Source organism: Pristiophorus japonicus, chromosome 9 (genome assembly GCF_044704955.1).
Source record: "Pristiophorus japonicus isolate sPriJap1 chromosome 9, sPriJap1.hap1, whole genome shotgun sequence".
NCBI classification, from domain to species: Eukaryota; Metazoa; Chordata; class Chondrichthyes; family Pristiophoridae; genus Pristiophorus; species Pristiophorus japonicus.
The window spans coordinates 37,177,416-37,205,211 of NC_091985.1; the positions used below are offsets into that span (position 1 = coordinate 37,177,416).

General features: G+C 44.9%; 1 protein-coding gene across 2 annotated transcripts in view; it reads left to right on the forward strand.

The window, feature by feature from the left end:
* qpct (glutaminyl-peptide cyclotransferase) overlaps positions 1 to 12,737 on the forward strand; it is a 33,698-nt gene extending 20,961 nt beyond the window's left edge. For both annotated transcript variants that reach the window (XM_070889283.1, XM_070889284.1), the window contains exon 7: positions 8,684 to 12,737. In XM_070889283.1, coding sequence (XP_070745384.1) covers positions 8,684 to 8,829 — 146 coding nt within the window. In that variant the 3' untranslated portion in view covers positions 8,830 to 12,737. The remainder of the gene's footprint in view (positions 1 to 8,683) is intronic.
* Positions 12,738 to 27,796: the final 15,059 nt, after the last annotated feature.

The window sequence follows — 27,796 nt, forward strand, 5'->3', positions numbered from 1 at the left end:
ATAACTTTGAATTTTCAAATTTAAATTTATACATTCCGATTAATTTTACTTTTTCTTAGTCAATTAGTGGCCTTTAAACTAATTGTTTTAGGAAAAATAAGCAATATTGGGTTTATCTGTATTCAGCATACCTACCAGACTATCACTTCTCTGAAAGGTACATTTCTCCAGATATACTCTCTCACTCTCGCTTCCTTCTCCTTCTCCTTCCTTTCCCCCCACCTCGTTCATTGACCCTACCCCGCCAGCCATAGTTGAGCCATTTTCACTGTCCAATCCCTGCCATGCATAAAAGCACTTTACCTCGCTCATCATAAATTTTCCTGTCATTACAGTCCCAGCAGCAGCTCACACCTGACATTGCTGCTTCATTCTGCGATTGGACTCTGATGACTATGCTAAGTTTTATCTGCTTTACAATATGCTTTTTTCAAACTTGGGCTATACTAAAGCTGAGGTTTTTTTTGTACACATGATCAATACAATGATATAAATCGATCATCCTTCGCTATGAGTGTCAGCCGTGGCTCAGTTGGTCGCACTCCCGCCTCTGAGTCAGAAAGTTGTGGGTTCAAGTACCCACTCCAGAGACTTCAGCACAAAAATCTAGGCTGACACACCAGTGCAATACTGAAGGAGTGCAGCACTGCCAGAGGTAGCTACGTCTGCCCTGTCAGGTGGCCGTAAAAGATCCCATGGCACTATTTCGAAGAACAGCAGGCGAGTTATCCCCGGTATCCTGGCCAATATTTATTCCTCAATCAACATCACTAAAAGAGATTAGCTGGTCATTATCACATTGGTGCCTGTGGGATCTTGCTGTGTACAAATTGGCTGTCACGTTTCCCACATTACAACAGTGAGTACACTTCAAAAGTACTTCATTGGCTGTAAATCGCTTTGGGATATCCGGTGGTCGTGAAAGATGCAATCTAAATGCAAGTCTTTCTTTCTTTCTTTCTGTTGTGCATCCGTTCATGTCCAATATTGTGTTGTATACTATGTTGAGTGCTTGCCCATGATTCACTCCACTTTCACAACCCAGTCCCTTTACTGCAACAGAATCATGCTCATTGGTGAGAGGGTGACTTTTTCACCTGTGCGAAGGATAAACATCAGCTTCCTCCCTACCAGTTGTTGGTCTTGGGAGTGAAAGGGAAAGTATCTGGTATTGTATTCCTAAAACACATGAGACTGCATACAGGGAGGTTAAAGTAACAGTGACCTCAGTCTTTAATAAGACACTCCAGAGTGATGAACAGGCCTTCGGGGCTGGCTTATATACAGTGCTCCCAAGGAATGCTGGGATCCCTTGGGACTTCAGGGGATGCGCTCCCTGGTGGCGGAACATGGGAGTGCATGCTTTACAGATACATAACATCACTCCCACGCAAAGTCAAAGTGAAAACTATTTACAAGGTGAGGCGGTTGGGAGCCTTTCTTTCCCTGGTGGACCGCCTCGGTACAAATGTCTGTTCTGGTGTGTTGGCTGTGCCCTCGCTGGGCTGGCGTGTTGTTGGCCCTGCAGGGCTGCTGGGTGAGCCTGGCCTTGCTGGGCTGTTGGGCATGATGGGTTCAATTTCCTGGTCCTGGGTGGTGTCGTTGATCCTTTCGGTGTGTGTTGTGGGCTCGATAAAGGTGGTGTCTGCTGTGGGTTGTTCAGGGCAGTCTGTGAACCGCAGCCTCGTTTGGTCCAGGTGCTTTCTGCAAATTTGTCCATTGTCTAGTTTAACTACAAACACCCTACTCCCTTCTTTAGCTATCACCGTGCCCTTGATCCACTTGGGACCATGTCCATAGTTTAGCACATACACAGGGTCATTCAGATCAATTTCCCGTGACACAGTGGCGCGACCATCGTTCACATTTTGTTGCCGCCGCCTGCTCTCTACCTGATCATGCAAGTTGGGGTGAACCAGTGAGAGTCTGGTTTTAAGTGTCCTTTTCATGAGTAGCTCAGCCGGGGGAACCCCTATGAGCAAGTGGGGTCTCGTGCAGTAGCTGAGCAGTACTCGGGACAGGCGGGTTTAGAGTGAGCCTTCTGTGACTCGCTTAAGGCTCTGTTTGATTGTTTGTACTGCCCGCTCTGCCAGCCCATTGGAGGCTGGTTTAAACGGGGCTGAGGTGACATGTTTGATCCCATTGTGGGTCATAAATTCTTTAAATTCGGCACTGGTGAAACATGGCCTGTTGTCACTGACCAGTATGTCAAGCAGGGCGTGGGTGGCAAACATGACCCTCAGGCTTTCAATGGTGGTGGTGATGGTGCTTCCCGACATTATTTCACATTCAAACCATTTAGAAAAAGCATCCACCACCACCAGGAACATTTTACTGAGAAACGGGCTCGCATAATCGACATGGATCCTCGACCATGGTCTGGAGGGCCAGGACCACAAACTTAGTGGTGCCTCTCTGGGCGCTTTGCTCAACTGAGCACACACGCTGCATTGCCGTACACAGGACTCTAAAACTCTAAGTCAGAGTCGTGCCGGGCCACCACACGTGGGATCTGGCTTTCATCATTACTATACCCGGGTGTGTGCTGTGGAGATCCGAGATGAACATCTCCCTGCCCTTTTTGGGTAGCGCTATGCGGTTACCCCACAGCAGGCAGTCTGCCTGAATGGACAGCTCGTCCTTTCGCTGCTGGAATGGCTTGATTAGCTCTTGCATTTCAACGGGGATGCTGGTCCAGCTCCCATGCAGTACACAGTTTTTTACTAGGGACAGCAGAGGATCTTGACTGGTCCAAGTCCTAATCTGGCGGGCCGTGACAGGTGATTTATCATTTTCAAACGCTTCCATGACGATCAACAAGTCTGCGGACTACGCCACCATCAAGTTTGCAGGCTGCGGCATTTCCACCCCCGTGGTAGGCAATGGTAGCCGACTGAGAGCATTCGCACAGTTCTCAATGCCTGGCCTGTGGCAGATGGTATAGTTATACGCTGATAGCACGAGTGCCCACCTTTGTATGCGGGCTGAGGCATTAGTCTTTGTTTTCAGCGAAAATGGATATGAGGGGCTTGTGATCGGTTTCCAGCTCAAATTTGAGGCCAAACAGGTACTGATGCATTTTCTTTACCCCGAACACACACGCTAATGCCTCTTTCTCAATCATGCTGTAGGCTCTCTCGGCCTTAGACAAGCTCCTGGAAGCATAGGCGACAGGTTGCAACTTCCCCGCAACGTTAGCTTGTTGTAATACACACCCGACTCCGTACGACGATGCATCACATGCTAGCACGAGTCTTTTACACGGGTTATACAATACAAGCAGCTTGTTGGAGCATAAAATGTTTCTGGCTTTCTCAAAAGCAATTACTTGTTTTTTCCCCCATACCCAGTTCTCACCTTTACGCAATAACACATGTAGGGGCTCTAAGAGGGTGCTTAATCCCGGTAGGAAGTTATCAAAATAGTTGAGGAGTCCCAGGAATGACCGCAGCTTTGTGACATTCTGTGGCCTGGGCGCATTCCTGATAGTCTCTGTCTTGGCGTCTGTGGGCCGAATGCCGTCCGCCGCAATCTTTCTCCCCAAAAACTCCACTTCTGTTGCCATGAAGACGCATTTCGACCTCTTCAGCCGCAGCCCTACACGATCCAGTCGCTGGAGGACTCCTCCAGGTTTTGTCGGTGCTCGACCCGTGACCAATATGTCGTCCTGAAAAACCACCATGCGTGGTACCGACTTGAGTAGGCTCTCCATGTTTCTCTGTAAGATTGCTGCAGCCGACCGAATTCCAAACGGGTATCTGTTGTAGATGAACAGTCCCTTTTGCGTGTTGATGCAGGTGAGGCCCTTCCAGCTCCTGCGTCATGTAGGCCGAAGTCAGGTCGAGCTTGTTGGACGTCTTGGCTCCTGCCAGCGTCGCAAATAGATCGTCTGCCTTAGGTAGCGGGTATTGGTCCTGTAGCGAGAAAATATTAATAGTTACTTTATAATCGCTGCAAATCCTGACTGTGCCATCACTTTTGAGTACTGGAACAATCGGGCTGGCCCACTCGCTGAATTCCACTGGGGAGATGATGCCCTTGCGTTGCAGCCTGTCCAGCTCGATTTCCACTCTCTCCCTCATCATGTGAGGTACCATTTGCGCCTTGTGGTGAATGGGTCGTGCCTCTGGGACCAAGTGGATCCGCACCTTCGGCTCGGAAAAGTTTCAAACGCCTGGCTCAAAAAGGGAAGGAAATTTGTTAAGAACCTGGTACATGAGGCCTCATCAACATGTGATAGTGCTCGGATGTCATCCCAGTTCCAGCGGATTTTGCCCAGTCAGCTCCTTCCAAGCAGTGTGGGGCATCGCCCGGGACAATCCAGAGTGACAGTTCGTGCACTGTGCCCTCGTAGGTGACCTTGACCATGGCGCTGACCAGGACAGTAATAAGCTCTTTGGTGTATTTTCTCAGTGTGGATGGGGCTCAGGGCTGGTCTGAGTGCCTTGTTGCACCACAGTCTCTCAAACATCTTTTTACTCATGATGGATTGGCTAGCGTCAGTGTCCACTTCCATGGCTACGGGTAAGCCATTCAATTTTACGTTTAGCATTATAGGTGGACATTTGTTCGAAAATGTGTGCACCCCGTGTACTTCAGCAGGTTTTGCAGAGCTTGCAGCTCGTCTGCAAGCTTGTTGGAGGTGCCCCATTGTTCCACAGCTCTTGCAAACATACCCTTTGAAGCGGCATGAATAGGCTGAATGGAAGCCTCCACAACGCCAACAAGGTGTGAATTTCCTTGCATTCATCCTTTGTTGCGGACTCTGAGTCATCTGGGTCACCTGAGGCCTGCTGGCAGTTACAGGCTCATGGTTTCTGCCCTGTACGTTTTTGCTCACAAACACAGTTCCAGTTCATTTATGAACATTGCAAGCACTTGTGTGCTGAGAGATATGTTTGGTGTTATCACTGGTGGACATAAACGCCTGCGCTATCGCAATGACCTTACTGAGGGTCAGTGTCTCTACAGTCAAAAGTTTTCGTAGGATGGTCTCGTGGCCAATGCCCAGTACAAAAAAGTCTCTGAGCATTTGCTCCAGGTAGCCATCAAACTCACATTGTCCTGCAAGTCGCCTTAGCTCGGCGACGTAGCTTGCCACTTCCTGACCTGCAGATCGCTGGTACGTATAGAACCCATACCTCGCCATCAGCAAGCTCTCCCTCAGGTTAAGATGCTCCCAAACCAATGTACACAGCTCCTCATACGACTTATCTGTGGGTTTCACCGGAGCCAGAAGATTCTTCATGAGGTCGATGCCTCGCTGACCGTGAGGAGGACCGCTCTCTTTTTTGCAGCGCTTCCTTCTCCGTCCAGCTCGTTGGCTACAAAGTACTGGTCTAGCCATTCGACATAGGCTTCCCAGTCCTCACCGTCCGAGAACTTCTCCAGGATGCCCACAGTTTGCTGCATTTTTGCGTTGGATTCGTGTATTCGTTGCCAGTTATTGTATTCCATCAGAGATGAGACTGCACACAGGGAGGTTAAAGTAACAGTGACCTCAGTCTTTATTAAGACACTGCAGAGTGAGGAACAGGCCTTAGGGGCCGGCTTATTTACAGTGCTCCCAAGGGATGCTGGGATCCCTTGGGACTTTAGGGAATGCGCTCCCTGGTGGCGGAACATGGGAGTGCATGCTTTACAGATACACAATAGCTGGTACCATGACAACATTTGTTTTTTTTCCCCCCACCCCATCTGGCATTTGTTTCCTGCTACCAACATTTGAGAATAGTGAAGAATTGCACACCATGGTGTGTAGTATCACTCTGGCCCAGCTCCAATATATGAAACAAATTGTGAATTTGTAACAAATATTGCAAAATACTAGAATTATTGTTTGGTTATCTGCTTCTTATCATCTGGAGATATCTATTTTCTTCCTAGACAAGGGGGCCAAAATTTCCCCACGCTGGATTTGTGATTCGTTTTGCATTGGTGCAGGAAATGCTGGAGCCGGCGCGGATTTGCCCTCTTTCTGTAAAAAAATGGTGGGGCCGATAACTGTGCATACTTGTGGCGCTCCCGGGGCGCTCGCACGATGCTCAGCGGCGCACTACTCATACCAGCACGATGCTAATGATGTCAGTGCAGCGCTGATGCACGTGTTATGCGGCCATATCACAACATTCCTCCCCTTCGCTTAAAGGGGAGGGCCGCTGTGATCTGAGCAGCACCTTCAGTGCCGCCCACTTAGCCACCAAAGAGGGTGTTGGCTGGGCCAGTGGCCCAGCACCCAAGAGGGGGTGCCGGACTGTCTGTTGGCAGTCCGGCCAAACCAGCGGCCGCCATTGTCGGGCTGACTGAAAAGTCGGCCGACACATAAAAGATGGCGGTCGTCGATGCGGCACCTCCCCTTTAAGGGCGGCCGGGAAGGGGTTGGCGTGGGGCGATAAGGGGCCGGAGGCAATTCTCGGGGGAGCACTCTGTGTGCAGCGCCCGGGCGAAAACCTTTAGCACACCATTATCGTCGGCTGCCAGCACTAACTGGCCCTGCACAAAGGGGCATTTTTGGCCTCAAGGTGTCTGCGGCCAGTGACTGGCTCATGGCATGCAATGAGCTTCCCTTAGAATCATTTATTGCTCTGCTTGCTCAGAGCTGAATCCAGCAAACTCTCTGGCTGAAAACACCTTCGCTCTCTGTGTTTCTTCAGGTGCCGCAGCCATCTCCTCTTGAACTGCTTGTCTATAATACCATTGGTATCTAGGTCATTCCTATTAAACATTAGATACCATGGACAAATAAATTCCTACTTCCAAGACTCTGGTGTAACCAAACCATTTCAGGCATGCTCTAGCCACGAAGATTTCTCTGGTCACTCACAGACCCCGAATGCGGGCAACTTTGCCCTTTCTCAATAGTACATATCAGCCTGGTGAAGGATTACTATTATATAAAAGAGCAGCCAGTGTCTTGTAACATGTTTGTGTATCGACTAACTGGGGGAAGGTAAGGAGTCCACTTACCTGCATCATAACTGGCCTCATAACTAGCCATCTCATATCTTACAGGTTAACATGGCCTCCCAGTTTGCAATTCAGGATTTCTAAGGTACCAGCAGTGGTTTGCTTTATGGCCTGTCGCACAGCATTTAAAACACCTGAGCTCATTATCTTCAGAAGTCTGACTTCTGCTTAGATGGCCTTGCTCAAGGCAGGCAAAGCAGTTGGTTTACTAAGTGAGCTGTCCATGGAATGGCACAAGAACATAAGAAATAGGAGCAGGAGTAGGCCATACGGCCCTTCACCTGCTCCGCCATTCAATAAGATCATGGCTGATCTTCTATATCAACTCCACCTTCTCGCACTATCCCCATATCCCTTGATTCCCTTCGTATTCAAAAATCTATCAATCTCTGTCTTGAATATACTTAACGACTGAGCATTCACAGCTCTCTGGGGTACAGAATTTCAAAGATTCACAAGGGAAAAAAATTCTCCTCATCGCAGTCCTAAATGGCTGACTACTTATTTTGAGACAGTGACTCCTAGTTCTAGATTCCACAGCCAGGGGAAACATTCTCCCAGCATCTAACTTGTCAAGCCCCTTAAGAATTTAATGGGTCATAATTTGCGGCTCCTTCGGGCGTGTATGGAATCTTCTTGACAGATCGTACAAATCCCCGGGAAAAGGGCATTCTCGGACGGAAGATTTGCCCAACTTTTGCCTAGCGAATGCTCGTGAAATTCTTATGGCGGTAAAAGCGTAAGATAACAGTCCAACAAGGAAAACAGGGCATCTCAGACCTGATTGAACCGAGCAAGAACTGTTTATCTCCTTGGCCAATCAGATTAAAGGATTGTGAAATAAACAGTGCAAGGGCTGAGAAGGAAGTGTAAATTCGAGTGGTTGAATTCAATGTCAAAACAGGTACAGAAAAAGAAAGAGTTGCATTCATATAGTGCCTCTTATGACCACCGGATATCTCAAAGCGCTTTACAGCTAATTAAGTACTTTTGGAGTGTAGTTGCTGTTGTAATGTGGGAAACGCGGCGGCCAATTTGCGCACAGCAAGCTCCCACAAACAGCAATGTGATAATGACCAGATAATCTTTTTTTTGTTATGTTGATTGAGGGATAATTATTGGCCAGGACACCAGAGAGAACTCTTCTTTGAAATAGTGCCATGGGATCTTTTACATCCACGAGAGAGCAGATGGGGCCTCGGTTTAATGTCTCATCCGAAAGAGAAATAAAGAGAGGGACAGAAAGATTGAATTAAAAGAGAGACAGAAAGGAAAAGGAAAAAACGGTTTACATTTAAAATGTTAGATTTTTAAAAATCTCCAACAATTTACTTGAGGAATGAGATTCCACATTTGTAATAGTTAATTTTCAGTGCCAGAGTGATGGATTGGCAGTAATTAACAAGCATCCACGTCATTAGAATTGAAATGGACAAGACTTAACTTTCTATGGCTTAGTTTAGTTTGTACCTACCGCACAAATACAGCAACTTCACGTCATTCAATGCATTTCAATGGTAAGGCAGACAGTGAGATGCCGCTTTTGCGCATCTGCTCCTCACCTGAAGTTGCTGACACGTTTGCGCAAAAATAATAGCAAGCACTATTAGTCTCACTGTTATTTTGACAGCAAATTCTGGCCCACTGTAGAATGTGACATTGAAAGGAATTAGTCAAATACATGTCAAGTAATACTTCACTATTTTATGTTCCATAGGTGTTCCCATTCTGCACATCATACCTACACCTTTCCCTCACGTGTGGCACAGCATGGAGGACAATGAGAACAATCTGGATCCAACAACAATTCAGAACCTTAATAAAATACTGCAGCTGTTTGTTTTGGAGTATCTCAGATTATAAGATAGCCCTTTTGTATACAAAATGACTGGTTAAGATAGAGTTAAGTACTTCAAACCAAATAAATTTCAGTAAATACAAATAGCAGCCCCTCTGCCTTAATGCAATTGGGAAACCATTACTTACAAGTAGCCAAATTTACTCATCCAGTTAATGCCCGTTTGTATTTAATGTGACCTGGAATTTGTGGTCAGTGGCGAAGCAAAGGTGTTCACTGGCCCTGAAGAAAGCTGCCCACAGAGATCTTGTAATCTTTGTGGCAAGAAGTTTGCCTATTTTGAAGTTCAATTAATTTCAGTGCTCTGCAGTGCGAATCACTAGTGCAATGCTGCTGCGACATCAACAAGCCGTCTAAGCAGCTAATCACATTGCAGAATTCTCAGACAGGAAAGCAGGAAATGAGAACCTGCTTTTATTCCGACTTTAAAAAAATGTTAGAGAGCAAAACAAAATTTGGTGCTCTTGTAAAATCCAGGAATTTACACTCTCATATGGGAATAGATAGAACCTGAAATAATCAGGAACACATATTTTTTTAAGTTTCTTAAAAATTGTAATTTTTATCATAATGGAGAAATTTGACATTCCACAAATTTAAAATCAGTTTTTCAGGGCCATATGTTTCTTTAGCAGTCAATATGCTGTTAAAATCCTAATTACATCTAATCTAACAAGGCCTAACATTTAATGGGGTATTTAACAACAAACGCTGTTAGTTCGCCGTTATTACCCACTGCAAGTTCCGGCCCATTGTGTTGCTAACCAATTAAAGCTTCATGGTGTGCATTCTTGGTAACAATGCATACTGGTATTAGTTTTCTTGGCGATTTTGCTTTAGTAGACATTTGAAACCTTTTTTGGTGACATGTACAATTTAACTGCATCTAAAATATATCTTTTAATTGTAATTATTACATTTGGCTATTGTGGTGGTAGCATTACATATTACAGTTGTACTACACACTTTGTGTGGGTATAAAGTGGATTAGACATGAGAGGATCATCAGTTCAGTATTTTGTGTTGAGAATTATATACCTGGAACATGCTGTGTAATGCATCAAATGCTGTGAAGTCAATTTCTAAAAAAATACTTTGGAATTAAAGTTTGGGAAGAATTCTGTCTTTCAAACCTGAGAATGAATAATTAAAGAAAAAATATTTTGAATTTCTGATGATATAGATGAGCAGAGTATCCCATCAGCTCTTTTCTAACAATATAAATTTAAGTATATTTGTGCAAAGCTCTGTTTTCTCCAACTTGTCCGTCATTGATTCACAGTATAACTATGTGCTGCCTGTTCACACTCTTGTTTAAAGCTATTACCAATTGTATAGGTATACTAAAAAGAATGGTTTGAAAGTTAAGAAGTTCTGTTATTTGACACTATGATTTTATTTTGAAACATATGTTGGAAGAGCTTTGCTTTGACTGCACATCTGATGTGCCATTTATCGTGCCCTGGTGAAAACACTGCTACTTAACTTTAATTTGTTACATTCAAAAAAATGTGCAGAAAACAGGAAAGGACTCCTGTTCCTAATTCTATGGCCCCAAACCTGGTGGAAGCTAAGTTCCGCCCAGTGCCGCCCAAAGGACCGCTGAGATCCTGACGGTACTTTAGGGCAGAAGTTTCTTGAAAAAGTCCTGGAAAGACCGCCCGGTGGCAAAAAAGCAAATTACGCCCTGAATATGGGCGGCAGCGGGCGGGAGCTCCCAATCTCGGCGGCAAATGCAATCCTCGGCAAAATACTGCCGAGGATTGCGTCGGGCCCAGGGAGGGGGGGAACAGATAAATCTGAATGTATCATATAAACAGGCTTCCATTGTTAATGAGGTTGGTCATTTCCTCAATGATCTCCAAACTCAGTCCATCATACCATTCATAGCTATCTCGATGTCTCATACCCTTTTTCAAGATATATCTGGTACATTACCCAAAGTCTTCTTACTGGCCTGTTATTTTGATAGATTGTTGCTATGCCCCCTTTTAACATTGGTATTGTCTTGACTACTTTACAACCCTTGTGCACTACTCCCATTTCTAATGATTCCCTGAAGGTAGTATCTCGGATGTGACTGATGCTTTTTTTGCTAGTCATTTCTTTAGAGACCATCCAGGCCTGGACCATGCCTTATCTGAAATGTATATTTTTTTCACTACTTTCTCTCCGCTTCCCCACCCGCCTTGCATTTGAAGTTTAGCGTTCAATGGTGGACTCTATTAACACAGAAAAATACTCATTTAGTATATTTGCTATTCTTGGTTACAACATCACATTTTGGGATCTTTCAATGGCCCCAACATTTATTTTTTCATCAGTTTGCTGTGAATATATTTACAGAAATTACATTCTTTTTCATGTTCCCTGCTATCCTACTTGTTACTTTATATTTTAGGATTTTGTTTTATCCTTATTCCCCCATTACCTCCATTGTTGCCCACATCAGTCGTTTCCCTCTGTAAACCTTCTTCCCTAATGGTATGTATCTGCACTTAGTCTGTACTATTTCCAAATATGATCTACTTTTCATCCCTGCCATTCCCTTCTCACAGCACTGTCCAGTCCAATTCCCTTCGCCCACACCATCTCCCCCACAAAATCTACCTTTCTAATGTTTCTATTGTACTCGTCTATTTCTATCAGTTGGCTGAATATATTCAAAAAGGAGTTAGATGAAGTCCTTACTACTAGGGGAATCAAGGGGTATGGTGAGAAAGCAGGAATGGGGTACTGAAGTTGCATGTTCAGCCATGAACTCATTGAATGGCGGTGCAGGCTAGAAGGGCCGAATGGCCTACTCCTGCACCTATTTTCTATGTTTCTATGTTTCTATATTTCTATCATAGCAGATTGCAAATAGAAACCATGGATTGCGAGCAGCGTTCCTCATGCATGGTGTGAGCTGAATGGAAATTAATACATTATGTATGTTCCCAGGCTGCCTATAACCAGCATCCCTAAAACATAGGAGAGGCAAGCGTGGTAGATTCTGATATATGTTGATTTTACTTTTAATTGTTCTTTTTTCTTTTGACTTCACAGGCTTGACGGCAATATTTTTTAACATGGGCAAATGTTAATCTCATATATAGAATTCCACTTTTGCCTCACGTGGACAAAACTTTGATAAGAGTAAACATGACAATCAAGAAAGAAACTATTCCAAAAATATATGAGCTGTTAAATAAATTCACATTCAGCAGTGCCATAAAAATGATCTAATTGCTTGTACAGATGTGAACAAACAGTGAAGCCATTAACCTTTATTGTCCGTGCACATTTGACTTATAAGCTGAAACATAGCATTTCACATTTCTGTTTATAATTCATTATTAAATAGAAAGAGCATTCAGGGAACAAATGGCTAATTGAGACACCTAACTTTGAGAGAGCACATAATGGGAAGTAACAACTACAAGATTAACAAGTAATGGGTAATAATTTCTGCTGTTCATATTTTAGTAAAAAGTGAATGTTAGTGCAAACTGGAAAAAGCTGCTTTGCATCTGCCTCTAATTTTGGCTAGAATTAGCAAGCAGTAGAGAGACTAAAATACATTAGTTTGTGTACATTTTTCTCTGCTATTTTTAATGAAGAGTTTAAAATAAATAGGATAAACAGGATAAGGCCTGTGCCAAAATTTTATGAGAAGAAGCATCACCAATGGTGCACAATGCAATTCTGACCAAAACGATCTGTATCTAGTAAGTCTAGCAAATCTTTTCTTCTATTTCCGGTACCCATACCATGCAAGAATGTATCTTCTTGTGCTTTACTTTTTTTGGTGTGTTCATTTACAGGTTATAATAGCATATTTTTAAGTTTCAGAAAGAGCTCTGTATTTTTAACCATTTGTGAAATGCCTGCTTTCTCAAAAATTTAATAAAAGCATGATTGTAGCAAAAAATAGTGTTTTTCTTAAAGTTTATTTTTCAACTAGCTTTTGGACACTTTACAGATGTTAACTGGAACCCTTGTATGATTCCTACATCCCCTGGGAGGATAGACACACCAACGTCAGGGTTCTCGATCAGGCCAACATCCCCAGCATCGAAGCACCGACCACATTTGACCAGCTCCATTGGGCGGATCACATCATTCATATGCCCGACACAAGACTCCCAAAGCAAGCACTCTACTCAGAACTTCTACACGGCAAGCGATCCCCAGGTGGGCAGAGGAAACGTTTCAAGGACACCCTCAAAGCCTCCTTGATAAAGTGCAACATCCCCACCAGCACCTGGGAATCCCTGGCCAAAGACCATCCTAAGTGGAGGAAGAGCATCCAGGAGTGTGCTGAGCACCTCGAGTCTCGTCGCCGAGAGCATGCAAAAAAACAAGCGCAGGCAGCGGAAGGAGCGTGCGGCAAACCAGACACCCCACCCACCCTTTCCTTCAACGACTGTCTGTCCCACCCGTGATGGAGACTATAATTCCGTATTGGACTGTACAGTCAGCTGAGAACTCACTTTTAGAGTGGAAGCAAGTCTTCCTCGATTTCAAGGGACTGTCTATGATGATGATGATGTATGGTTGAATTCTGCACCTCTCCACGCTGTTCCTATCTTGGGAGTCCTCAATGCTGCCATTGGATGTCTTCGGTGGAAATATATTTCTACATCCAGTTACCTTTATCCTCTTACCTTTAACATATTTCCACAAAATTACACATTGGAGAAAACAACTGAGCTTGTGATACTTTATCATGCAGTTGGTGATGAGCTATTTTGCTGCAGAATTGCACAATGCATTCAATGGATGCTATCACATTTCTAATTCAGCCTAGACTACCACTTTTTGTCAAATCTTTGTTAAAACCAGACCCAGCTACACCAAGATGGTTTGCTAAAGTCATTCAAGATATAAATATGCATTAATTAATTTCCTCTTCTCCTTGACGTCCATTACATAACTGTGGCTTCCACCCATCCCTACTGAGAGGAGACTTTTGCAAAACGGTTGTCAGGAGTAAGTAAATATCAAGAAACAGTTGGGTTGGAGTGGTTTACAAGGTTGTAACAGTGAGTGATTCAGATGGTATATAAATTACAAAACTAAAGCGAGTGGTTTGTGTAGCCTTCATTAATATAATGGCCCGTAATTTGTGTTTAGCGGCGAAGCAAAGCCGTTCACTGCTGGTCCCAAAGAAAGCTGCCTACAAAGATCTCATCATCTTTGTGGTATGACGTTCTTTTATTCCCACAGTTTGAACAGGTCTGCCTCCATAGGTTTTGCGGTTTCTCAAAACGTTTCCCGGTGTGCCACCTGCCTGGTTCTGGTACTGTTAGATGCCCCTTTGCTTCACAATGCATTCCAGATCCTAGCCACTCTCTGCTTAAAAATCTATTTCCTCATGTCATCTTTGGTTCTTTTGCCAATCACCTTAAATCTGTGCCCTCTGGTTCTCGACCCCCCTCATGATTCTGAAAAGCTCTTTCAAATCTCCTCTCACTCTTCTCTGCTCTAAGGAGAACAACCCCAGCTTCTCTTGTATAGCCACGTAACTAAAGTCCCTCATCTCTGGAACCATTTTTGTAAATCTTTTCTGCACTCTCTCGTAGGCCTTCACATCTGTCCGAAAGTGCGGTGCCCAGAATTGGACACAATACTCCAGTTGAGGTCGAACCAGTGTTTTATAAAGGTTCATCATAACTTCCTTGCTTTTGTACTCTATGCCACTATTTATAAAGCCCGGCATCCCACTTTTAACCACTTTCTCAACCTGCCCTGCACCTTCAACGATTTGTGCACATATACCCCAAGGTCTCTCTGTTCTTGCAGCCTTTTAGAATTGTACCCTTTAGTTTATGTTGCCTCTCCTCATTCTTCTTACTAGAATGTATCACTTCGCACTTTTCTCCATTAAATTTAATCTGCACGTGTCCGCCCATTCCACCAGCCTATCTATGTCCTCTTGAAGTCTATCACTATCCTCCTGCAGTAAGTTTTGTGTCACCTGCAAGTTTTGAAATTGAGCACTGTACACCCAAGTAAAAGTCATTAATATACATCACGAAAAGCAGTGCTCTTAGTACTGACTCCTGGGGAACACCTCTGTATACCTTCTGTAAGGGGTGGTCTCAGGGGTCAGGACCTTCTTGAGCGGTTCGAATCGCTCCCACTCTCTTGGGTTTTGAACTCTGGATTTATTTGGGGGATGTGATAAAGTGCAAGAGACAACTGGTTTTGGTGCAAAAGAAATCTGATTTTATTAGAGACAAAAAAATACAATGTCACACATGATCACTTAAAATAAAAAACAGTACATCACAATTCAAAGGGGTTACAGCGAATTATACACCTCCCACCTTCCAATACCTAATGCTAGATTAGACTCCAGGGAAAACAGGGACTATGCTTACCAATCCTTTACTGTTAGTTAGCGATGGTTCGCGATTTCAGGGTTCGCTGTATTCTATCAGTTCTGCTTGCCGTACCACGAACGTCGTAGAGGTCTTCAGTTGGGTGGTGTCCGCTGATGCGGTAGAGCGCGTTTTGGATCTATGGGGTAAGTTCCCACTTTCTTTCGTTAGAAATAGGTTCAAAGTCTCTTTAGGTAATGTTTTCACCTGTTGATAGTCAGGGCTTAGATTGTGGAGTGGAAACTTTTGATTCTTCGGTTTCTTCCTTGTGGAATTTGGTTTCGACGTTGGCTGTGGTTGGTTGCTGCCGCGATGATGATGTTCTTCCTTTTTGATTTCAGGATGTTGAGGCTGGTGAAGTTAGTTACAACTGCTGGGATGGTTTCTCTCCCTTCTTGATGCTAAGCGTCCCTAGCAGTGTCTTCTGTGTCCCTAGCATACCCGTTGTTAAAACAGGGCCCAGTTATACTGTTTAAGTTGTCCTAATCTTCGCACCAAATCAGTCTAAATTCTTTGTTTAATTTTGGCGGGCCCGATAATTCTTTGTCATATTTCGGAGGGCTCATTTAAAATGTTAACTTGTTTCGGGTGTGCCGATCTTCTAAATCTGTTCCTTGATGAAAATATTAGCTTGGCATTTGCAATGTCAGTCTGTGCTTAGATTTTGCATGCAGGCTGGATTGGGCCTTTTGTTATTATGCATGGGCTGAATTGGTTTCCTGCCTAGGGTGATGGCTGGCGATCTCGGAATTGATTGATGCTAAGTTAAAGTCTCTTATGGAGAAAGGTTTTCATGTATCCACAATTTCTAGACAATTTACATTAGTTTCAACACCCCAGACAGCTTCAATACTCAAACTGGTTTCTTTGTAAGATGATCACTCTTTTCGTTTCTCTCGGTCCACCCACACAGACTAAATTTGTCTTGTAAAATCCCAAATTCGATTAAAGTTTGTAGTTTCTTCCATGTGTACTTTAGGATTCCAAACTTTCTGGAAGATAGTTCCAAATTAAATTTCCTTTCCAATGAGTCCAAACACTGGGGGGGTTTCCCACGAATTTTGCTCCTCTACACTTTCTCCAGTCTGTACCCATGCTGTCACTATTCTTTTTAATTCTATGGGCTTCAACTTTGCTGGCAAGCCTATTATGTGGCACTTTATCAAATGCCTTTTTGAAGTCCATGTACACTGCATTTTCCTTATCAACCTCCTCTATGACCTCATCAAAAAACTCAATCAAGTTAGTTAAATACGATTTTCCTTTAACAAATCCATGCTGGCTTTCCTTAATTAATCCACACTTGTCCAAGTGACTTTAATTTTGTCCCGGATTATCGTTTCTAAAAGCTTCCCCACTACCAAGGTTAAGCTGACTGGCCTGTAGTTGCTGGGTTTATCCTTACACCTTTTTTTGAACAAGGGTGTAACATTTGCAATTCTCCTGTCCTCTGGCATCAGCCCCGTATCCAAGGAGGATTGGAAGATTATGGCCAGTACCTCCGCAATTTCCATCTTTACTTCCCTCAGCATCCCAGGATGCATCCCATCCAGTCCTGGTGACTTATCTACTTTAAGTATAGCCAGCCTTTCTAGCACCTCCTCCTTATCAATTTGTATCTCATCCAGAATCTCAACTACCTCCTCCTTCACTATGACTTTGGCAGCATCTTCTTTCTTGGTAAAGACAGATGCAAAGTATTCATTTAGTACCTCAGCCATGCCCTCTGCCTCCATGCATAGGTCTCCAATTTGGTCCCTAATTGGCCCCACCCCATCTCAGTTATGATTACCAAGGCATAAGGAAGGCCAAACTAAGGAGGCACTGCTGAGAAAGGCCATGCAGCCGATTCCTTGAATGACAGGGAAATGTGTTATTTATTTTTAAAGTTTGAAGGCTTTGTATAGATTGTTGCACTTTGTACTCTACCAATTCATCAAACTGGCATTTCACGAATAAAGATTTATCCGAGCGAAGACATAATGCAGAGAAAACTCATTGGTCCTGATCTGCTTGGTCTGTCCATTATAGTCATCAATGTCCTCTGTCTCCTCCTCACAGCAGAGAAACAGGGCTATGTCAAATAGAAAACCCATTGATTCTAGAGTTCAAAATCCCCCCCATCTAATAAAAATAATCAGTGCCCCTGCTGAATTTCTCAATAATGGGCTGACTTAAATGAAAAAGAACAGTACAGTCTACCTTCTGTAAGAGAGCACTGTTTTATGGTGGCCTAACACAAGTTTTCTGCCTGTGGCCTGCCACAATCAAGCCCCAGTGCCTCTTTTCCTCAGGTGTTGCTTTCCTGGAGATGGGCACTGTAAAATGAAATGGGTGGACCAGTAAATCCCACTTTCCTGCCGCCATTTGCTTGTTTGTTAGCCTCGCCCACGAATGAAGGAATATTGTTTTGGTGGTTTCCAAAGTAAGTTTTTCTACCCCATTTTCCTTTGTTGGCTGTGAGGACCACACAAACATGGGCAGTAACCCAGAGGAAAATCCAAGCTCGAGCGTGCACTACTAATGCAGAAATAGAGCCAAAACTGAACAAAATCATGTTGGACATATTATTTTTAAAAATCATAGATACTGTGGAGTGAATTAGAAATCATTCAAGCTCTGCTATCAGAGATTGATGAATCTCCTTAACAATTAGATTATTACCTTTTAACCACTCCAAAATATTGATTATTCTCTATATAAACTGTTGTGTATCTGTAAAGCATGCACTCCCATGTTCTGCCACCAGGGAGCGCATCCCCTGAAGTCCCAAGGGATCCCAGCAGCCCTTGGGAGCACTGTATATAAGCCGGCCCCTAAGGCCTGTTCCTCACTCTGCAGTGTCTTAATAAAGACTGAGGCCACTGTTACTTTAACCTCCCTGTGTGCAGTCTCATCTGTGTTAGGAACACAATAACTGGCGACGAGTATACGAATCCAACGCAAAGATGTAGCAAACTGTGGGCATCCTGGAGAAGTTCTCGGACGGTGAGGACTGGGAAGCCTATGTCGAATGGCTAGACCAGTACTTTGTAGCCAACGAGCTGGACGGAGAAGGAAGCACGGCAAAAAGGAGAGCGGTCCTCCTCACGGTCTGCGGGGCACCGACCTACAGCCTCGTGAAGAATCTTCTGGCTCCAGTGAAACCCACAGATAAGTCGAATGAGGAGCTGTGTACACTGGTTCGGGAGCATCTTAACCTGAGGGAGAGCGTGCTGATGGCGAGGTATCGGTTCTATACGTACCAGCGATCTGAAGGTCAGGAAGTGGCGAGCTACGCCGCCGAGCTAAGGCGACTTGCAGGACAATGTGAGTTTGATGGCTACCTGGAGCAAATGCTCAGAGACTTTTTTGTACTGGGCATTGGCCACGAGACCATCTTGGCCACGAGACCATCTTATGAAAACTTTTGACTGTAGAGACACCGACCCTCAGTAAGGCCATTGCGATAGCACAGGCGTTTATGTCCACCAGTGATAACACCAAACAAATCTCTCAGCACACAAGTGCTAGCAATGTTCATAAATTAACTGGAATTGTGTTTGCAAGCAGAAATGTACAGGGCAGAAACCATGAGTCTGCAACTGCCAGCAGGCCTCAGGTGACCCAGATAATTCAGAGTCCGCAACAAAGGATGAATGCAAAGCAATTCACACCTTGTCGGCGTTGTGGAGGCTTCCATTCAGAATATTCATGCCGCTTCAAAGGGTATGTTTGCAAGAGCTGTGGAACAATGGGGCACCTCCAACAAGCTTGCAGATGAGCTGCAAGCTCTGCAAAACCTGCTAACCACCATGTGGCAGAGGAAGATCAGTCCATGGTGGATCAAAGCAATTTCGAGCCTGAGAGAGAGGAGGCAGATGCTGAAGTATACGGGGTGCACACATTTTGGATTAAATGTCCACCTATAATGCTAAATGTAAAATTGAATGGCTTACCCGTAGCCATGGAACTGGACACTGGCGCTAGCCAATCCATCATGAGTAAAAAGATGCTTGAGAGACTGTGGTGCAACAAGGCATTCTGACCAGCCCTGAGCCCCAATTACGCGAAACTGAGAACGTACACCAAAGAGCTTATCACTGTCTTGGGCAGCGCCATGGTCAAGGTCACCTACGAGGGCACGGTGCATGAACTGCCACACTGGATTGTCCCGGGCGATGGCCCTACACTGCTTGGAAGGAGCTGGCTGGGCAAAATCCGCTGGAACTGGGATGACATCCGAGCGCTATCACATGTTGATGAGGCCTCATGTACCCAGGTTCTTAACAAATTTCCTTTCCTTTTTAAGCCAGGCATTGGAAACTTTTCTGGGGTGAAGGTGCAGATCCACTTGGTCCCAGAGGCACGACCCATTCACCACAAGGCGCAAGCGGTACCTCACATGATGAGGGAGAGTGGAAATCGAGCTGCAACGCGAGGGCATCATCACCCAGTGGAATTCAGCGAGTGGGCCAGCCTGATTGTTCCAGTACTCAAAAGTGATGGCACGGTCAGGATTTGCAGCGATTATAAAGTAACTATTAATCGTTTCTTGCTACAGGACCAATACGCGCAACCTAAGGCAGACGACCTATTTGCGACGCTGGCAGGAGGCAAGACATTCACCAAGCTCGACCTGACTTCGGCCTACATGACGCAGGAGTTGGAGGAGTCTCTGAAGGGCCTCACCTGCATCAACATGCACAAGGGACTGTTCATCTACAACAGATGCCCGTTTGGAATTCGGTCGGCTGCAGCTTCTTCCAGAGAAACATGGAGAGCCTACTCAAGTCAGTACCACGCACGGTAGTTTTTCAGGACGACATATTGGTCATGGGTCGGGACACCGTCGAGCACCTACAAAGCCTGCAGGAGGTCCTCCAGCGACTGGATCGCGTAGGGCTGCGGCTGAAGAGGTCAAAATGCGTCTTCATGCCAACAGAAGTGGAGTTTTTGGGGAGAAAGATCGCAGTGGACGGCATTCGGCCCACAGACGCCAAGACAGAGGCTATCAGGAATGGCCCAGGCCACAGAATGTCACGGAGCTGCGGTCGTTCCTGGGACTCCTCAACTATTTTGGTAACTTCCTGCCGGGGTTAAGCACCCTCTTAGAGCCCCTACATGTGTTAGTGCATAAAGGTGAGAACTGGGTATGGGGAAAAAAAACAAGTAATTGCTTTTGAGAAAGCCAGAAACATTTTATGCTCCAACAAGCTGCTTGTATTGTATAACCCGTGTGAAAGATTCGTGCTAGCATGTGATGCGTCGTCGTACGGAGTCGGGTGTGTATTACAACAAGCTAACGTTGCGGGGAAGTTGCAACCTGTCGCCTATGCTTCCAGGAGCTTGTCTAAGGCCGAGAAAGCCTACAGCATGATTGAGAAAGAGGCATCAGCATGTGTGTTCGAGGTAAAGAAAATGCATCAGTACCTGTTTGGTCTCAAATTTGAGCTGGAAACCGATCACAAGCCCCTCATATTCCTGTTCGCTGAAAACAAGGGGATAAATACTAATGCCTCAGCCAGCATACAAAGGTGAGCACTAGCGCTATCAGCGTATAACTATACCATCTGCCACAGGCCAGGCACCGAGAACTGTGCGAGTGCTCTCAGTCGGCTACCATTGCCCACCACGGGGGTGGAAATGGCGCAGCCTGAAAACTTGTTGATGGTGGCGCAGCCCTCAGACTTGTTGATGGTCATGGAAGCGTTTGAAAATGATAAATCACTTGTCACGGCCCACCAGATTAGGACTGGGACCAGCCAAGATCCTCTGCTGTCCCTCGTAAAAAAAACTGTGTACTGCATGGGAGCTGGGCCAGCATCCCCGTTGATATGCAAGAGCTAACCAAGCCTTTCCAGCGGCGAAAGGACGAGCTGTCCATTCAGGCTGACTGCCTGTTGTGGGGTCATAGAGCTACCCAAAAAGGGCAGGGAGACGTTCATCTCGGATCTCCACAGCACACACCCGGGTATAGTAATGATGAAAGCGATAGCCAGATCCCACGTGTGGTGGCCCGGTATCGACTCTGACTTAAGAGTCCTGTGTATGGCAATGCAGCGTGTGTGCTCAGTTGAGCAACGCGCCCAGAGAGGCACCACTAAGTTTGTGGTCCTGGCCCTCCAGACCATGGTCGAGGATCCATGTCGACTATGCGGGCCCATTTCTTGGTAAAATGTTCCTGGTGGTGGTGGATGCTTTTTCAAACTGGATTGAATGTGAAAAAGTGTCGGGAAGTACCACCACCGCCACCATCGAAAGTCTGAGGGCCATGTTTGCCACCCATGGCCTGCCTGATATATTGGTCAGTGACAACGGCCATGTTTCACCAGTGCCGAATTTAAAGAATTCATGACCCGCAATGGGATCAAACATGTCACCTCAGCCTTGTTTCAACCAGCCTCCAATGGGCAGGCAGAGCGGGCAGTACAAACAATCAAACAGAATCTCAAACGAGTCACAGAAGGCTCACTCCAAACCCGCCTGTCCCAAGTACTGCTCAGCTACCACACGAGACCCCACTCACTCACAGGGGTGCCCTCGGCTGAACTACTCATGAAAAGGACACTTAAAACCAGACTCTCGCTGGTTCACCCCAACCTGCATGATCAGGTAGAGAGCAGGCGGCAGCAACAAAATGTAAATGATGGGCGCGCCACTGTGTCACGGGAAATTGATCTGAATGACCCTGTGTATGTGCTAAACTATGGACGTGGCCCAAGTGGATCGCGGGCACAGTGATAGCTAAAGAAGGGAGTAGGGTGTTTGTAGTCAAACTAGACAATGGACAAATTTGCAGAAAGCACCTGGACCAAACGAGGCTGCGGTTCACAGACAGCCCTGAACAACTCACAGCAAACACCATCGTTATTGAGCCCACAACACACACCGAAAGGATCAACGACACCACCCCAGACCAGGAAATTGAACCCATCACGCCCAACAGCCCAGCAAGGCCAGGCTCACCTAGCAGCCCTGCAGGGCCAACAACACGCCAGCCCAACGAGGGCACAGTCAACACACCAGAACAGACATTTGTACCGAGACGGTCCATCAGGGAAAGAAAGGCTCCCGACCGCCTCACCTTGTAAATAGTTTTCACTTTGACTTTGCGTGGGAGTGATGTTATGTATCTGTAAAGCATGCACTCCCATGTTCCGCCACCAGGGAGCACATCCCCTGAAGTCGCAAGGGATCCCAACATCCCTTGGGAGCACTGTATATAAGCCGGCCTCGAAGGCCTGTTCCTCACTCTGGAGTGTCTTAATAAAGACTGAGGTCACTGTTACTTTAACCTCTCTGTGTGCAGTCTCATCTGTGTTAGGAACACAATATAAACTACTTATCGGTATCCTTTATTCTTAATTATTTAGCTTATTATTAGTTTTAATGATTACACACGACAACTTACACGTGTACCATTGAAACAATGTGCAGTCATTGCAAAATCAAGGGAAAATACGCAGAGAACAAGTAACATGACCAAGAGTCTGTTCCAAGAAAAATAAAATGAGCATTCATCCTTTAATCAGGGCTCACTCAAATGGCTATATCTACATGCCGTGTCTTAAGTAATGCAGTGGCGTTCTGGATACCAAAAATTGGTTTGGCATAAGGTTGCACATAATATATAACAGGTCGTATGGCATTCAAAAATGGGTACATCAATGCCATTGCATTTCTTTTAGATATTGGGGGGGGAAAGTTATCACACAATAGCAATTATTCTATTTACACAGGACTTTCTACTTCCATTTTTCAAACTTTGAGATTAAAAAAATAGACATTCTCATTGGTAAACAACATGCTCCAATTCTAGAAAGACTTGTCAATTCTATTCATAGCTATATAGAATAAGTATGTAGAGAAACATACTTGAAATACAAGAAGCCATTTTAACTTATTACACTGCAATGGTTTTTAAAATGATGAAGGGTTTTGATCGGGTCAATAGGGAAAGACTATTTCATCAGATTGTGTAGTCAGTGATGAAGAATCATCAATTTAAAATGCAATGCTACGATGAGGAGATGTTAGGAAAATATCTTTATGCAGCATGTAGAGAACATTGCGAGTCCGGAAATTGCCCTCCGCCCCAAACCTTTTTTAAGGTTTTCTCCATCCCAATCCATGAGACGGAGATCTGACAGAAATTCAGGGCTTAGAAATGTTTTTATGAAATAGGGGGCTAGAGTTTCCTCATTTTTTGCATGCTTAACGCCCACTTAACGTCCATTTTGCTGCTGAAATGACGGATAACGCCCTTATATCGCCCATTTAGCCACAAAGTGGAAACTGACGGGCATTTTTCGGAAACTTATCGGCGAGCGTTACTTTCCCCATGTGCGTAATGCCGGGAAAAAATAATACCACTCGGCCACTTTTTTGGGGTGGAATTTTAGGATGGGAGAAATCAAAGCCCATAATATCGCCCAGCATTACTTTCCGCATGGAATCAACGCCGAGATTCAATAATAACGCCCGTCCTTTCTTTTTGTCGTAAAGGGCACATTTGCCGAAACTAACGCCCAGGAGATCGGCCACCGTCACTTTCACCACCTCGCACACATATCGGCCACAATATCACTCGCACAAAAAAAAGTCCAGCAAAAGTGGAACTGTTCTGAACTAAAACCAGTGGTGTGGCTGCCATTTTTAAAATCGCAGTTCGCTTCATTCAAAAGACTGCTTCAACTTCAGGGGAGTTTGCATTGATTCTAGAGTTCTTCTCAGGTGAAGTGACCATCTTAACAGACATATTTTCAGACTCTTAGACTATTGGGGGTTTACTCTAGGTCTATTTTAATGAGGAAATTATTGTTTCTGATCAATCGCCATTATACTTTAATTGCAATGGAGCCAGCCATTTCTCAGCCTGCATCCATTAATACACAGATGCTGCAGAGTGCAGATGGCTCAATGTGTGAAGCACATCATTATGTCCCCAATTTAAGACATGCAAAAATGAGGAGGAGGGCTAGACCATACACACCCCGCACGTTCGAGGAAAAGAGGTCTTACTTCGACGTGTCTGACTACACCTGCCTTCAGAGACTGCGCTTCCACAAGGTGGTGATCAATGAAATATGTGATCTCATCAGGCCTGTAAGAATAAAAGTGTTTATTAATGATTAAAATTGATTATGTGCATGTATAAATGTTAAAAAGTGTAGATTATACGGAAAGGCCTGTTAGTGTTGCAACAAAATGGATGTCCACAGAGCCCACAGAGATGCTGAATGGCTTTTGTGTATTGGCCTCCAGACAGCTACATGTGTGAGGAGAGCCAATAAGAAGCTGCCCTGGAGCCAAGATCCAATCATGAGGCTTTCGGAGGGACAATGGACTTAAGGGATTTAAAAACTCTCTTGGACACACGGCACGAGAAGACATTCCTTTTTAAGACCAGCTGAAACAGTAAGCCATGTGTTCAAACCAGCCAGCCAAAGGGAGATAACGTATATCACTCTTTATTATAACCTCATTTTATCTCTGTTGTAACTACGGTAGATCCGTAGGATATTTGACGACTGCTGTTAAATGCATGTGTGTGTTTTTAATAAACTGTTCCAATTGTTTTAAAGAGAATCGTCTCACTGTCAAATGTAATCCCAGAGATATTTAGAAATTTTACAAAATTGGTGGAGAATGCGGGCAACTGGTGAGATAGCTTTTTGATGATTCGTTTGAACAATTGGAAATCTTGGGATTCTAAGCTGTGTTGTGATTATAATTGAAACAATTAAACGGATCAGGAGTTGCGCCTTAGGGGAGCAGTCGTCTTGATAGTTGTAACTGTTTAAGTGGGGTGGGTTGGAACTGTTTAAGTGGGGACCCACCAGTAGTTATATTCAAAAGACACAGGATGAAGGGATCGGTCATGGACAGAAAGCCAACAATAAAAAGTAATGTTGAGCTAGTTTATCGGGAGAGGTTGTCCAAAAAGGTCCTGATACAAGATGCAGAAGAGTTAAGGGCACATGCACAGCATGAGGGTAGACCTGCATCGTTTGGGGAAATGGTGAAAATTATCCATGAGAGGGTAGATAGGGGAGAGCTGAGATCAAAACGGGCAAACAGTCTTGTGGCGTTTAACGCTTTTTATGTGCCAGGAGAGATGAGGAATTAATGAGGCAAGACGTCAAAGTGATAAAAGATTTGAAAGAATTGCAAGTAAAAGAGATTCAGTTAAAAGAGAGATCGAAAGTGTAAAACAACAAAAGGAAGAAGGCCTCCAACTTGTGAAGCAGTTAAAAGAGAGAGAAATACAGCATTTAAGACAAGAAATTGGCTAATTAAACCACAGTATTAAGCAATTAGAAAGAGGGGCCGAACAGGCAGCTTCATTGCTACAGCAATAAAGCCTTTCAAACTTAAATGCCACCGCAGCCATTGTTGAAGCAAATGAAAACAAATTAGAGTTAAAAAAATATAAATTGGAAAACTTGGGGCTCCAGCAAGAGATAGAAGATGCTAGGGGAGCATTAAGGGAAGTAATTAAGAAGCCACATAGGGAGGCAGATCACTCCCAGTGTCAACTAGAAATAGCGAGGCTAAAAGGTAAGTTAGGGGAGCATCAGGCCCTGGTATCCGCAATAACACGGGGAGCCATAACAGAGACAGCAGAAACATAGAAACATAGAAACATGGATAATAGGTGCAGAAGCAGGCCATTCGGCCCTTCAAGCCTGCACCGCCATTCAATATGATCATAGCTGATCATGCAACTTCAGTACCCCACTCCTGCCTTCTCTCCATACATCCTGACTCCCTTAGCCACATCTAACTCCCTCTTGAATATATCCAATGAACTGGACTCAACAACTTTCTGTGGTAGAGAATTGCACAGGTTCACCACTCTCTGGGTGAAAAAGTTTCTCCTCATCTCGGGCCTATATGGCTTAAGCCTTATCCTTACACTGTGACCCCTGGTTCTAGACTTCCCCAACATCGGGTACATTCTTCCTGCATCTAACCTGTCCAGTCCCGTCATAATTTTATAGGTTTCTATGAGATTTCCTCTCATTCTTCTAAATGAGTATAAGCGTAGCTGATCCAATCTTTCTTCATATGTCAGTCCTGCCATCCCAGGAATTAGTCTGGTGAACCTTCGCTACACTTCCTCAATAGCAAGCACGTCCTTCCTCAGATTAGGAGACCAAAACTGCACACAATACTCAAGGTGTGGTCTCACCAAGGCCCTGTACAACTGCAATAAGATCTCCCTGCTTCTATACTCAAATCCTCCCGCGATGAAGGCCAGCATGCCATTTACTTTCTTTACTGCCTGCTATACCTGCATGCCTACTGTAAGGGGAAAATGGGAAGGCTCCTCCCACGAGCGGGCCCCCTGATATAGAAGGTCAATGCTTGCCCCAACACGCGTAACAGCCCCCGGAGTTAGCAGACAGAGATGAATAGCAAGGTACAACGATCTTTTATTATGAACGTCCGGGAACACCTCTCATCACAACTGTCTGTGAGTGGAGATGCTCCCCGAACAGCACAATCATACAACTTTTAGACATTTCAAAAACCCCTCCGTTTCCTGGTAAGACCTCCCGTGATCTCTAATTGGACTACCTTATCAGTGCTACTTCTCTAATTGGACTACCTTATTAGTGCTATTTTGGATTGACAGGCCAAGACCCGAGTGACCACCGTAGGCCGTGACTAGAATGACTTCATTAGATCAGAATTTGTTGATTCTCCTTGGTGCCCGTGAGTCCGCCTCGAGCCTCTTCGCAAGATCTTATCAATGTCTGTTTAGGTTCTCACATCGTATCCTGTCGGAATATTATTGAATTGATAACTTCTGGAGCCTTGGTACATCACTTTACCCTTATACCGACCAGAAGACGGCCAGTAAGTGGCACTCGCATGCAGTATATGTCTTTTCTGCCCCCTGCAGTCGATCAGCTCGCATTTGGCACAGAACTGCAGTGAGGTTTTGCTCTGTGACCCCGACCTCCAAATGGAAGGGCTGCGTGGGGTCAGGAGGGATCAGAGTGACTTGGATAGGTTAGGTGAGTGGGCAAATGAATGGCAGATGAAGTATAATGTGGATAAATGTGAGGTTATCCACTTTGGTGGTAAAAACAGAGAGACAGACTATTATCTGAATGGTGACAGATTAGGAAAAGGGAAGGTGCAACGAGACCTAGGTGTCATGGTACATCAGTCATTGAAGGTTGGCATGCAGGTACAGCAGGCGGTTAAGAAAGCAAATGGCATGTTGGCCTTCATAGCGAGGGGATTTGAGTACAGGGGCAGGGAGGTGTTGCTACAGTTGTACAGGGCCTTGGTGAGGCCACACCTGGAGTATTGTGTACAGTTTTGGTCTCCTAACTTGAGGAAGGACATTCTTGCTATTGAGGGAGTGCAGCGAAGATTCACCAGACTGATTCCCGGGATGGTGGGACTGACCTATCAAGAAAGACTGGATCAACTGGGCTTGTACTCACTGGAGTTCAGAAGAATGAGAGGGGACCTCATAGAAACGTTTAAAATTCTGACGGGTTTAGACAGGTTAGATGCAGGAAGAATGTTCCCAATGTTGGGGAAGTCCAGAACCAGGGGTCACAGTCTAAGGATAAGGGGTAAGCCATTTAGGACCGAGATG